This window comes from Diospyros lotus, chromosome 8 (assembly GCF_014633365.1).
Source record: "Diospyros lotus cultivar Yz01 chromosome 8, ASM1463336v1, whole genome shotgun sequence".
NCBI classification, from domain to species: domain Eukaryota; kingdom Viridiplantae; phylum Streptophyta; class Magnoliopsida; order Ericales; family Ebenaceae; genus Diospyros; species Diospyros lotus.
Window position 1 is genome coordinate 21,355,732 of NC_068345.1, and position 12,431 is coordinate 21,368,162.

At 38.4% G+C, this 12,431-nt stretch overlaps 1 protein-coding gene across 1 annotated transcript; it reads right to left on the reverse strand.

The window, feature by feature from the left end:
• Positions 1-1,358: 1,358 nt before the first annotated feature.
• LOC127807198 (abscisic acid 8'-hydroxylase CYP707A1-like) lies at positions 1,359-4,252 on the reverse strand. The gene is made up of 9 exons (XM_052344869.1): positions 3,888-4,252; positions 3,471-3,792; positions 3,236-3,385; positions 2,866-3,114; positions 2,617-2,706; positions 2,415-2,493; positions 2,212-2,318; positions 1,982-2,100; positions 1,359-1,720 (listed from the first exon to the last, which is right to left on the reverse strand). The coding sequence occupies exons 1-9, from the start codon at positions 4,124-4,126 to the stop codon at positions 1,621-1,623; spliced, it is 1,455 nt and encodes a 484-aa protein (XP_052200829.1). The 5' UTR covers positions 4,127-4,252; the 3' UTR covers positions 1,359-1,620.
• Positions 4,253-12,431: the final 8,179 nt, after the last annotated feature.

The following is a 12,431-nucleotide window of genomic DNA, read 5'->3' on the forward strand; positions in this document are numbered from 1 at the left end:
TCAAACTTCAAACCATTTTGAGATATAAATGCTATAGCATGGCTTGAATTTGTTTTGCATATGGTCATTGGAGATTAAGTCTTACAAAGTGATTCTTGAATTTTTCTACTGTGCCTGTATGATTTTTAAAAAAAAAAAAAATTTAAAAACCAATTAGACCCTTGCATTTGATATACCACGTTGCTCTTCAATATTATCTCTATGGAAGGCCTAATAATGGACCCAATTGACACGTATCACAATTTTATGGTCACCTTACTTCTGGCAAAGTTAGCATTAGCAATTTTAGTGGACTCGACATGTTCAAATTATATTCCCTTGGGATACCACAACCCTAAAACTTTTGTGAATTGTTGGATAGTGTGAATCTTTAGGTTTTAGTTGAAATCTTGTTCCTGCACTCGCACACAAATGTTTAGTTAGAGAAAATATTTTAAAATTTCAACTCTAATTCTTTCTCAATTTTTAATTTTTTTTAATTTTATACTATGAATTAGAAAATATATAAAAAAAAAAAAACATGTTTTCTAAATTTTCAAAAGTGAATGTTATTGCCTCTTGAAATATAAAATATTAAAGCATATTTAATTATAAAATTAGAGTTAAAAATTAAAAAAAATGAACAAAAAATATTTACAAAAGGCCCTTTTACCCATTTTTATTCCATCGATCTTCCCCACCCCTCAGGCTCCTCCAACAGACCCTAATGAACATTTAAGTTGGCGTGAACAAGGTCTTTCTGCTGGTGTACCCAATCTTAAAGTGGGTTTATATTTATTTTTCAAACTATTTGAAGTGAGCTCATACCTTGTTTAAGTGTGCATTATAATGATTAACATTACCTACATATGGGTTTGGTGAATAAAGTGACATTCCTGTGAAGGTGCTCTCCAGCTGAGGAGCAGCACCCGCTTTCAGTTGGCCAATCGCAGCGCCAAACGTGGCGCCGTACCAACAACAAATTGACTGGATTGGGCATGCAGTGCTGCATGGACAAAGACACGCCGATTCCTGCGATTGGATGTGAACGCGACCCCATCCAACTAAACGTGGGGCTGCGCCGGATGCCGTTTTTACTTTTTCCAGCCAAATCTAGCAATGATTTTTCCAGCCAACGAAGCCTAACACATCATCATTGAAGAATAAATAATAATAATTCAACCCCAAAGTGAAAATGAGCATTGATATCACAATAATTATGTTTCTTCCCTTAAACCTCGTATATGTAATTCTTTTTTAAAACAAAAAAGTAAATAATATATTACTTAAATTCATGAATTGTGCAGGTATTATTCGTTTTATGTTCGAATTCTCTTAAATTCTAATTTAAAGATAAAATAATAGAGAATACGAGAAGAAAAGACATATTTGTGAAGAGAGACATCGAGAATTCTTAATTCAAGTTGATGCATATAATAATATCTTAGAGGAGAAAAAAGAGGAGAGGAAAAAAAAACAAAAATCAAAAGAAGGCATCTTCTATCCCCACATGTATGAGCTTGAAGGGGATGGTTAAAAATAAAAGGAAAGAAAAAAGGAAAAGGAAAATAAAAGGTAAGTTTGGGTGAGTGGCATTACATGCACTACTCATATGATATGAATCTGCCTTTAATTTATTGTTCAGGCTGCAGATTCTCTCCAAAATCTGGCTGGGAGCCCATTCAAAGGCATTGCGAATGGCCCATACTGAATCCCACTTTGAGATCCTACCAATTCCCACCTGCATCCACACCCAAACAAACACGCCCTTATTAAAATTCAAAGCACTAATTCTTCTCATTTCCAGAGAAACATGAATTCGTGGAAACACACAGGTTTTTATTGCATCAAAATGAAGATATTTTGAAAACTGTCATGAATGTTGATAAGGAAAGGGGAGGTCTCCTTAGGGAGTGTGTGGCAGACATTATATATATATATCGCTGTGATTTTTGACACATGAGGATGAGCAATTAATTTAATAGCAACAAACAGTTGTTACCTGAACTTGGTGACTAGATGGTGGGTCATTATGAGCATCTCCAGCTTGGCAAGCTCATTCCCGGGACAGGCATGGACCCCACTGCCAAATGGCATAAATGTATAGGGTTTTGGAGCAACCTAAATGACACCCACAAACAAAATCAAATAAAAAAAAAAAAAACCCAGAAAATTTAAGATTAAAAAAAAAAAAGAAAATAAAGCAACAAAATTCATCTGCACTGGTCATACCTCAAATCTTGAGGGATCAAAGGTCTGAGGGTTGCTAAAGAATTTTGGGTCGTGATGAATGTTTCTGAACAAAGGCATCACTTTCCAACCTTTGGGAATTAGGTACCCTGTTCAATTAAGAATAACAGTATAAAGATAAATTGTATATAAATTAATGTTTTTATGTAAAATATAAGCTAGAAATTGCACAGTTTGTATGTTACCCTTGTATTCTACATCAGCTACTGCTTCTCTGAAAGTGAAAGATATGATGGTTGCCATTCTCAGACTCTCCAATATAGTCTGTGGAAATTGGATATCATGGAATTAATTAAAAATATATATATATATATATATATAGAACCAATGAAAGCTGAGTTTTTTAAAGAGTCAATGTGTGTATATATATGTTATATATAAATATACCTTGTGAGTAGTTGGCATCTTTCTTGTTTGAGTCCATGTCAATGAATGATTACCTTGTTCATTTGATTGGTATATTGCCTGGTGTTCAGCCTGCAATGCCAACATCATCATTAATTCCTGAGTCCGTATAAAAGTATTAAATTTGGATGTCAAGACACCAGATGTGGACGATTCTTGATTCCATTTTCTGGGAAAATAGAAAAAGAAAAATGGATTGTGTTGAACTTGGTGGCTTCTTCTGGATCTTACCTTGACAGCCTCTAGAAGCTTGGGGTTCTCATGGAGGTACTTGAGAATCCATGTCATGGCGGTGGCGGTGGTGTCCTGGGCGGCGAAAAGCACTCCAATAATGTTATCGGCGATTTGTTCGTCTCTTAGAACCTCTCCCTTTTGGTCTTTAGAATTCAAGAGGCAGCCCAACAGATCCTTCTCTATTGACTTCTTTTCCTTCCTCTCGCCAATTATTCTACTCAGAATCTCGCTCAGCCTCTTCCTTGCCTTGAAATGGACACATTTTTTGTTTTTGTTTTAGTCAGTTGTGAGGCCATTTATTTATTTATTTATTTTTTGGTTCTTTTTACAAGGGAAAAGTGATCTAATGACCAAATGTTTAGCGTACCGATAATGCCTTTTTATATGGCGTTCCGGCGATGTTCGTGGGGAAAGAATTGTACCCTTTTTCTACTATTCCGTAATTCTGCTTCAGCTCTTCTCTATAGTGAGCCTCCAAATGGCCAAATATGGCAAGTATACCCACTTCAAACGAGAACTGCAACACATGTAAAGCTAAGAAACAGAGCCAAATTAACGACTCAATAGAACTAGTTTCCAACTGAATTAATCAACAAGCCAACCTTCTTCATCTCTTGGAAAGTGTTAATGACATGGCCGCCAGACCAGGAATTCAAGGCGGATACAGCAATGGCTTCGATATCAGAAACCAAGTTTCGAATGGCTTCCGGGGACAAGGAGCCTTGTATCAGCTTCCTCAGCCGAATATGGTAGTCGCCTTGGTGGAAAAACAGTCCAGAGGGCCCAACTAACCTCTCCTTGCTTTTCGGGAAAGTTGGCTTGAACAAGTGAGCTTGGGTCACTAGCACAAACCTGGCCGCCTCGGGGCTCGCCAGCATCACGCAAGAGCAGCCTAGAATATGGGTCTTGAAGATCTCGCCGTACCTGAAAACAGATCAAAATTCGGAGCCGGAGAATCAGACGATGGATGAAAGGGAAGACAAATTTGAGAGAGAGACCGAAAGACCTAGCTAGTTTACCTTCTTTGTTTGGCAGCGAAGAAAAGATTGGGGTCTTGGGAGTAGAGTTGGAGAGTTTCTCCAATGTAAGGCCAGCCCATTGAGCCAGGGGGAAGCTTGAGAACTCTTCTGTGAGGAGCTGGGTCTGCCTTGTTTCTTCTGAAGAAGATGAACAAGAGTAGACCAAGGAAGAAACTAACAAAACTACAAGCAATTAGAACAAGCTTCTCCGATACCGACATCGATATCGATCTCTCCATCTTCTTCTACAAGTTTGTTCTCTGTAACAGATAAGAGGATTATATATGTGAGCAGATGCTGATGAGTTAAAAAGTCCAATCCAGGATATATATATATATAGATATATATATATATATGTCAGTAAGCTGCGGAGGTTTAGACACTGAGAGAGAAGGATGGAGGGGGTGGTTTATATAGAGGTGGAGGTCCGGATACAGACAAATGACCAAACAGAACTATATATATATATATATATATATATTATATATAAGAAAAGACGAATAGGAATCCAACCATTTTGTCCCAAGTTTAGATGCCTAGTTAAGATTCATAACAAATGCTCCCAACTTTAATTTATCATAGATAAGTTTCCCTTTTCCTACTGATCCAATCCATCCATCCCTTTTGCCTTTACCAATTTTTTTTTTTCTTTTTTAATGGGGTTTTCAGAAACAGTAAGTTTTCTACTTGATTTTACATTTCCAGCACTGCAGATTGAAGAACAATGTAGAGGGGACATAATATAATATATATATATATATATGCGCGACGGATACATGTTGACCATAAGTTTTCTACTTGATTTTACATTTCCAGCACTGAAGATTGAAGAACAATGTAGAGGGAACATAATATAATATATATATATATATATGCGCGACGGATGCATGTTGACCATAATTTGAATGCTAAATCTGTACAAATCACATCAATATGGAAATTAGAAGAGGAAGGATTTTTCTAGGATTTGCAATTAAGTTAAGAGTGATGTAATATCTAAGGTCAAACTTCATTAGGTAGTTAGGACTGATTGGCATGCATATATGTAGAAAGGCGTCACCGCCCCAATGGAATGGATATGGATTCGCTGCAAAGAAACAACTAGTTGTTTCCATTGACTCTGACCCCTGATCAAATTTCACAGAGAACATTTCTGCAACAAATTCAAGGGATAAGATTAGATTTGTATCTTCTTGAGTAGAGAACATCACTCTCTCTGCTGCTACAAATTCAAAGAATGGGATTGAAAAGAAACGCCCGAGCTGCAAGGCATGTGAACATTAAGACTGTGACAATCTTACACATTATTTTTCTTTTCTTTTCTTTTAAACTACTTCCATACATGTACAAGTATTAGGGGTGGGCAACTGCTATACACTGCAACTGATAAATGATTGTGTAATGCAAATAAATGTTTCTTTTGTTTTTGTTTCGTTTGTTTTAATATTCTTGTGATACAAACAATTTTGTATAGATGGCTTTGCATAGTTATTAATGGAAATTTAGGGTTGTGTTACTAGACAACCCTTCGAATGATCAACCTTTGGGTTTGGAAAATTTCACCTAACATTCCATGCGAGCTTGACGTGCCACCAACATCTAGAGTCCATGCAGGGGAGAGTTTTCTCCTTCTTATCCTTCGGGCTTGTCATTCGAGGATTGTCGTGGCCCAGTCAATTTAGATACATAAAGTCATTGACTACATGTGCTTTTAAAGTTGGTGTGGGCTTATATCGAATATCAAACTTGCACACTCTATCATCCAAGATAACACCCTCCTTACCAAATCTAATTTTTCCAAGACTTTCTTCGGGGGTTCATTCATGGGGATCACAATGGTGTGGGCTTGGATATAGTGCCAAAGTTTCCAAACCATAATTAGTAGCACCAACATGAACTTTATAATATGGAATACCTAGACTCAACTCCTTGGAAGACTTTATATATTGATATAATAAACAAGCTTCTAGCTTTAACATTCTTCTTTAGTAAGTACTACTTTGAGGGCATGCTGACTAGTGGATAGGTACATGAAGAGTTTGACATCTTCTAGTTTCATTAGTGAAGGTGGGGATGTAGGTAGTGGTTCAACTCATCAATTGCTTATTGGCACTCCTCACTCCACTAGAAACTTCTTGCTTGCTTAGGAACTTGAGAAAACGACAAGCACTTGTTAGCGAACCTTGATATAAATCTATCGAGGGTGTTTATGTGGTTATTAAAACTATGTTGGATGTTTCTCAATTGAGGCATGTTCAACATTGCTCTTATCTTCATCAAGTTAGCTTTAAGGCCTCTATGGGTGATCATGTGGCCTAAGAATTTTCCTAAATTTACATTGAAGGCACACATCTTCAAGTTTAACTTGATCTCATATCATTAGAGGCTGCTAAAGGTCTCTTTGGTATCTCGAATCCAACCTTCATCTTTGATGCTTCAGGTGAAAAGGCCATTCACATACACCTCTTTATTCTTACCAATTTACAATTCGAAGATAGTGCTCACTAGACACTGGTATGTAACCCTATCATCCTTAGCCCCGAATGACTTGACCTTGTAGGAATATAGGCCTTAATTTGTGATGGTCATATTCTCTTCATGTAGGGCCGGCATCTTTACCTAGTTATACCCTAATTATGAATCCATAAACCTCATCAACTTTTTGCTCGTAGTTATATCGCCTAGTTGGTTAACCTTGGGAAAAAGAAAAGGATCCTTTAGAGAAGCCTTGTTCAAATTTGTGAAATCAATACACAATCTTTAGTCTCCATTATCCTTCTTGACCATCACGATATTCGATACCCATCATAGAGAATGCACCTCTAGGATGAATTTGTTAATGTTAACTTGATGACTTCCTCTGCGATTGCTTTATGTTTGTCAAAGAGAATGTGTCTCTTCTAAACCACGAGCTTTACGTGGGGATCAAGATTCAACTAATGGACAATAATGTCAAGGGATGTTATTGGCATGTCGAATGCTTGTCACTCAAAAGCATTTGTATGTCTCCAAATAAGGCTAATGAGATCCTTATTTAGGTCTTCAAGCAAGGTCACCCCACTCCTAGTTGCCTTCTCTACTTATTCGTTGAATAATGGGACTAAGACAGGTTACACAATTAGCTCGTGAAGACAAGTAATATTCATTCGATACATTGATCCCCTTTTTGCTTACTCTTTCCTAGACTACAATCATGTGTCATGTTTTAATCTTTGGCTTGACTCTAACTTTGCCCTTTGTTGGAAACTTAACCTTCAGGTGAAAGGTTGAAATGTTGGAAATGTATGCCCTAAAGACACGTTTTGTTTAATTTATGGTAATGATGTTTCTTTTATTCAGTTTATGGCACATATATTAATTGCATTTAATTGTTGGAAAGGTGTCCATGCTATTAAGTAAGTGATTCATGTGATGGGTCGTTCTTCACAGTTAGGCATGAATCATGGATACTTAATAAGCAAGAAAATATAACTCTTGATCTTTTGATAGAACTGGGCATTCTATCATGATAAGATCATTGTGCAATAGATCCTAATGGAGGATGGCTTGCCTTAGCCAGTAAACAGTCCGTTTACTCTAATTGTACAAGCGCATTTGGAATGCGTAGAGTGAACCTGTGATAGAAGCTAATGACAAAGTACTAATTATCATGGAGCTAGTCTATCACTGCTACTACGTGGACGAGTACTCTAATACTTGAGTATTAGTTGGTGGTCTAGTGAACCTAGAGTTATATTCTTAGATTCATTGTAGGTGAGGTCTATCAAAGATCAATATCCTTTTGAGTTGGGAGTATGGTTTCTAATTAGCTAAGACAGACTAATACAAGATAGTTTCTGTGATTCACCCCCTTGTGATTGTCCAAGAATAATCGAATAATCCAGGGCCCTGGGAACGTGACTTAAGAGTGTGTGCTTCTGGGTAGCTCCCAGTGATAAGCAAGTACATTCGAGTAGTCACGAATTATTGGACTAGTGATCTAAGGATGGTAGAAGTCATTTAGAAAGGTGTTAGTACATTATTCCTTTCTAAATGATGGGTGTTACGCAGAGGGGTATTTTCGTCATTACACTAGTAGGTCAAAGACATGGCATATGCAAAATTATTCGTGGGGTCAGTGTTACCATATGGTGATAGTTGGAACACTTAGAATGACAAAATATAGCTACTAGGTAGCAGGGATATTTTGGTCATTTTAGTAGCCGTGAATAATTTGTCTTTCGGTCCCCGGGGCAGCTCGATGTAACTCATGTATTTTTTAATACATTTGGCTTGTTGGATGAATCACATTGAGAGAGAATTATTTTATTCAGAATGGTCCATAATTAATTGGACTAGAATAAAATAATAGTATATTAGGGTTTTTAATTAATTAATTGGGCTAACCCAATTAGAAAATTAATTAAATGATCTAGGCCCATTAGGGTTTGGCCCACTAGGGTTTTAACCCTAGGGTTCTCCCTATATATATCTCTCTTTAGTTGTTTTTTCATCCAAGTCGTTTTTCATTCTTCTTCACCGAAGAGAGGCCACGAGTTCGAGTCATACTCCGGAAGATCGAAAGGGTGCGTTTGAGTTTCTGATGCGACGAAGCCGAAGGCTAGCAGGACAGCCGTCGTCTCCACAACGCGAAGAAGCTCCCATCGCTCCATTCCGTCCGGTAATCCGCCGCAAAAGTAAGTCTCCTAGATTCTTAACAATACGAGGAACGTTTTTTGATTTTAAAACGCTTCCGCTGCATGCTTTGTTTCCTCGTTCATGATCCTTCAAGTGGTATCAGAGCCACGGTTTTGTTGGTTTGAATCTAGGAGCATGCCTAGGATTAAAATCGGAAAAAGGGTGGTTCCTTTTACTGTTTAAATGCTGTTTTTCTGCGTTTATGGATCCCTCCAAGAATGGTTTTAGATGCCTTGTAAACCTCATGAGTGGAGGTATAGGATGTTGTAATCTGTTTTGTGTTTATTCAAATAGATTCGATGTAAACCTCGCGGTTGGGGTATAGGTGGATGTACAACCAGTTTTGATGGTTGATTTTTCCAGCTTTATTTTTCTGTAATGCTGATCATCCGAACAGAACAAGAGGCCCGTTTTTCCCTATTCGGTTGGTGCTGTTCGTGATGCAAAACAGGATGTGTTTTCGGCCAGATTGGGCAGCGCTGTTTTGGAACAGATTGCGGTTTCAAAAGCCAGCATTCAGCCATCGGTTGGATGGGCTGAACGTGATGGAAGAATCGGCCAGATCTGGCTTCGCCCGCCCCAACCTCAAAGTTAGCATCTAAGTGTTTTATTTGAAAACCATTCTTGGAGGTTAAATTATTTGCAATTAGATTATCTTTGTGATATGTTGCATGAAAATAATTAGTAAAAGGATGGAACCACCTTAGGATTAAACAAGACCACATTTAATGTTTATTTCATGTGATGTTTAATCAATTATATGGTCACTTAGGAATAATGAATAGAAAAGCATGTAACTTGTTTATTGTGCTTTTTCAATTGTGATCATATGTGGAGTTAATTCACAAAAACGTTTTATTAAACCAAATGATGAAATTAGTTTACAAGTTTACTTTTTCAAAGGATTCATCCCTTGGTATAGAAAGTAAATGTAGACTTAGATATTTCATAATAAGGTTTAAATTTGGGTTAATTAATCAAGAGAAAAAATTAACTTATGGTTTACTCTCTCAAAGTTTTTATCCTTGGATTAGAGAGTGTTTTCAAGTTTAGATATTTTTCTAAGTATTAATGGAATCCAAAAGGAAAAACGTTTTTAATCAAAACCCTTATTTTAAAAGATTAAGTGGGAGAGGGGTTCCAACGACCCCATGGCTTCCTCCACACCTTTAATTAGAGATCGTGGATGCCCTCGTGTCATTCTGAGCATGACCCCCTATAGGATGGGTATTCCATAAGGATCTAGATCTAATGGTAAAGGTATAACTAAAACCTAGGATATGTGTTGTTATCGGCCGGCCTATCGTTGGAGGTAATAATGCAAGATTATCCGTAGGGAATGTGAGATAGTGGCCGCCCTATCGACGGAACTATTCTCTAGATCATCTCCTATTCAGGAAGTTTAGTTTGTGGTGGTTATACACTTAACTTAGAGAATTATCAACCTCCCTATCGGAGCTCTGTTAGTTCTTCTAAGAGCCAAATGACATATTATTGATAATAGTTTAAGGGAAATCTATTTTCAAGACATAATATGAGCTTATGTGCAAAAATATTTGTTTTATATGTGCCTTGTCTAAACGTCTTATTTTTCCATAAATTGTACAGGAATGTCTGGTGGAGGTTCTTTCAGTCCCCTTGCTATGATCCTCAAGGATTCTAAGCTGGATGGGGGTAATTATGTTGACTGGAAGAGGAAGTTGAACATAGTACTCACAGCTGAGGGGTACAAGTATGTTCTGACTGACCCCTGTCCTGTAATTGGGAGAAACTCCACTGACGAGGAGCGCCAGGCAGAGGCGGAATGGAAGAATGCCGACGAGATGGCACGATGCTACATGTTGGCTTCCATGTCCGATGTGCTTCAATCGAAGCATGAGCATACGCCCACTGCTTATGATATTGATCTGTCATTGCGCACCATGTTCGCTGATAAGAGCCGGCCCGCAAGGCAGGAAGCTCTTAAGGCGATCATGACTACCAGGATGGCTGAGGGGGCATCAGTTCGAGAGCACATGCTCAAGATGATTGCTCACTTCGAGGAAGCTGAGGTCTTGGGAGCGACGATAGATGCTGAGAGTCAGGTAGACATGGTCTTGGAGACTTTGCCAGATTCATACTCGCAGTTCAAATTGAACTATAACATGAATAAATTAGAGATGAATCTAGTGGAGCTTATGAAAGAGCTCCAGGCGGCAGGGAAGATCATGAAGCCTACCTCAAAGGCTCTAGCTATTCATTCTGCATCTTCTCCTAGAGTTGGCCCTAAAGCCAAGAACTTCAAGAAGAAGAAGGGTCAGAACAAAGCAGGGGGCAAGCCCAAACCGCCCGGAGCTAGTCAGGCCGATGCCAAGCCTAAAGGCAAGTGCTTCAAATGTGGGCAGAAAGGACACTGGAAAAAGGATTGTCCTGCCCTCAAGGTGAAAGCACCAGGTATTGCTCTTTACTTAGAATCCATCAGTTTGGTAGGATCTTCATCCTCTTGGATAGTTGATTCAGGATCCACTGATCATGTCTGTAACTCTTTGCAGGGGTTCAGAAAGACAAGGACTCTACTTGAAGGAGAGCATGGAATGCTGGTAGCTAGTGGAGCTCGAGTATGGGCTGAAGTAGTGGGAGTTTTACATTTGTTTTTTGATTCTAATAGGATTTTAATTTTGAAAGATGTTTTATACGTTCCTGCCTTGAGACAGAATTTAATTTCAGTTTCTAAATTGATTTCTTATGGTTATTCTGTTTCGTTCCATTCTGGTGTCACTATCAATAGAAATGGACAGGTTATTTGTTCAGGCAACGTATTTGGGAATCTTTATTATATTAATCCTATTAAAAGTCAAATAAACAACTCTGAGACTGAACCAGTTAATAAGAAGAGAACATTATCATCTAATGACTCTTATCTATGGCACTTGAGATTAGGGCACATCAATCCTAATCGGATTCAGAGGCTAATCCATGATGGGCCCTTGGGCTCATTGAGATTGGAAGAATGGCCTCAGTGTGAATCATGCCTAATGGGAAAAATGACCAAAAGGCCATTTACTCAGAAGGCAGGTAGAGCCAAAGACATATTAGAGTTAGTTCATAGTGATGTTTGTGGTCCAATGACTACACCTGCTAGAGGAGGTTATGAGTACTTCATCACATTTACGGATGACCACACTCGTTTTGGTTATATTTATCTGATGAGGCGCAAGTCTGATTCTTTTGATAAATTCAAAGAGTTTAAGGCTGAAGTGGAGCGCCAAACAGGTAAATTGATCAAAATTTTGAGGTCAGACCGTGGTGGAGAGTACCTTCTTGGAGAGTTTAAGGACTACTTAGTACATCACGGTATAGTTTCTCAATTGACTGCGCCTGGGACCCCCCAGCAGAACGGAGTCAGTGAGAGAAGGAACAGGACTCTAATGGAGATGGTCAGAAGCATGATGAGCCATGCATCTCTTCCTATTTCCTTTTGGGGATATGCCTTAGAAACGGCAGCATACATTCTGAACTTGGTACCTTCCAAGTCTGTACCTAGGACACCCTATGAGATGTGGACGGGACGAAAGCCCAGTCTAAACCATCTCAAGATATGGGGTTGTCCAGCTTATGTATTGACTAAGGGGAGTAAGTTGGAACCAAGGTCAGAATTATGCTACTTCATAGGATATCCAAAAGGCACTCGTGGTGGATATTTCTAATATCCTAAGGAGCAGAAAGTACTAATCAGTACTCATGCTAGATACTTGGAGGATGATCAGAGTATGTCCACTAAGGGTTCAAGCAGAGTAGAACTAGATGAGAAGTTATCTTTTGAACAGACTTCAGGTACATCTAGTGTCCCAATTGAGGAACCAAAAGAGACACAACCGAGTGTTTCTA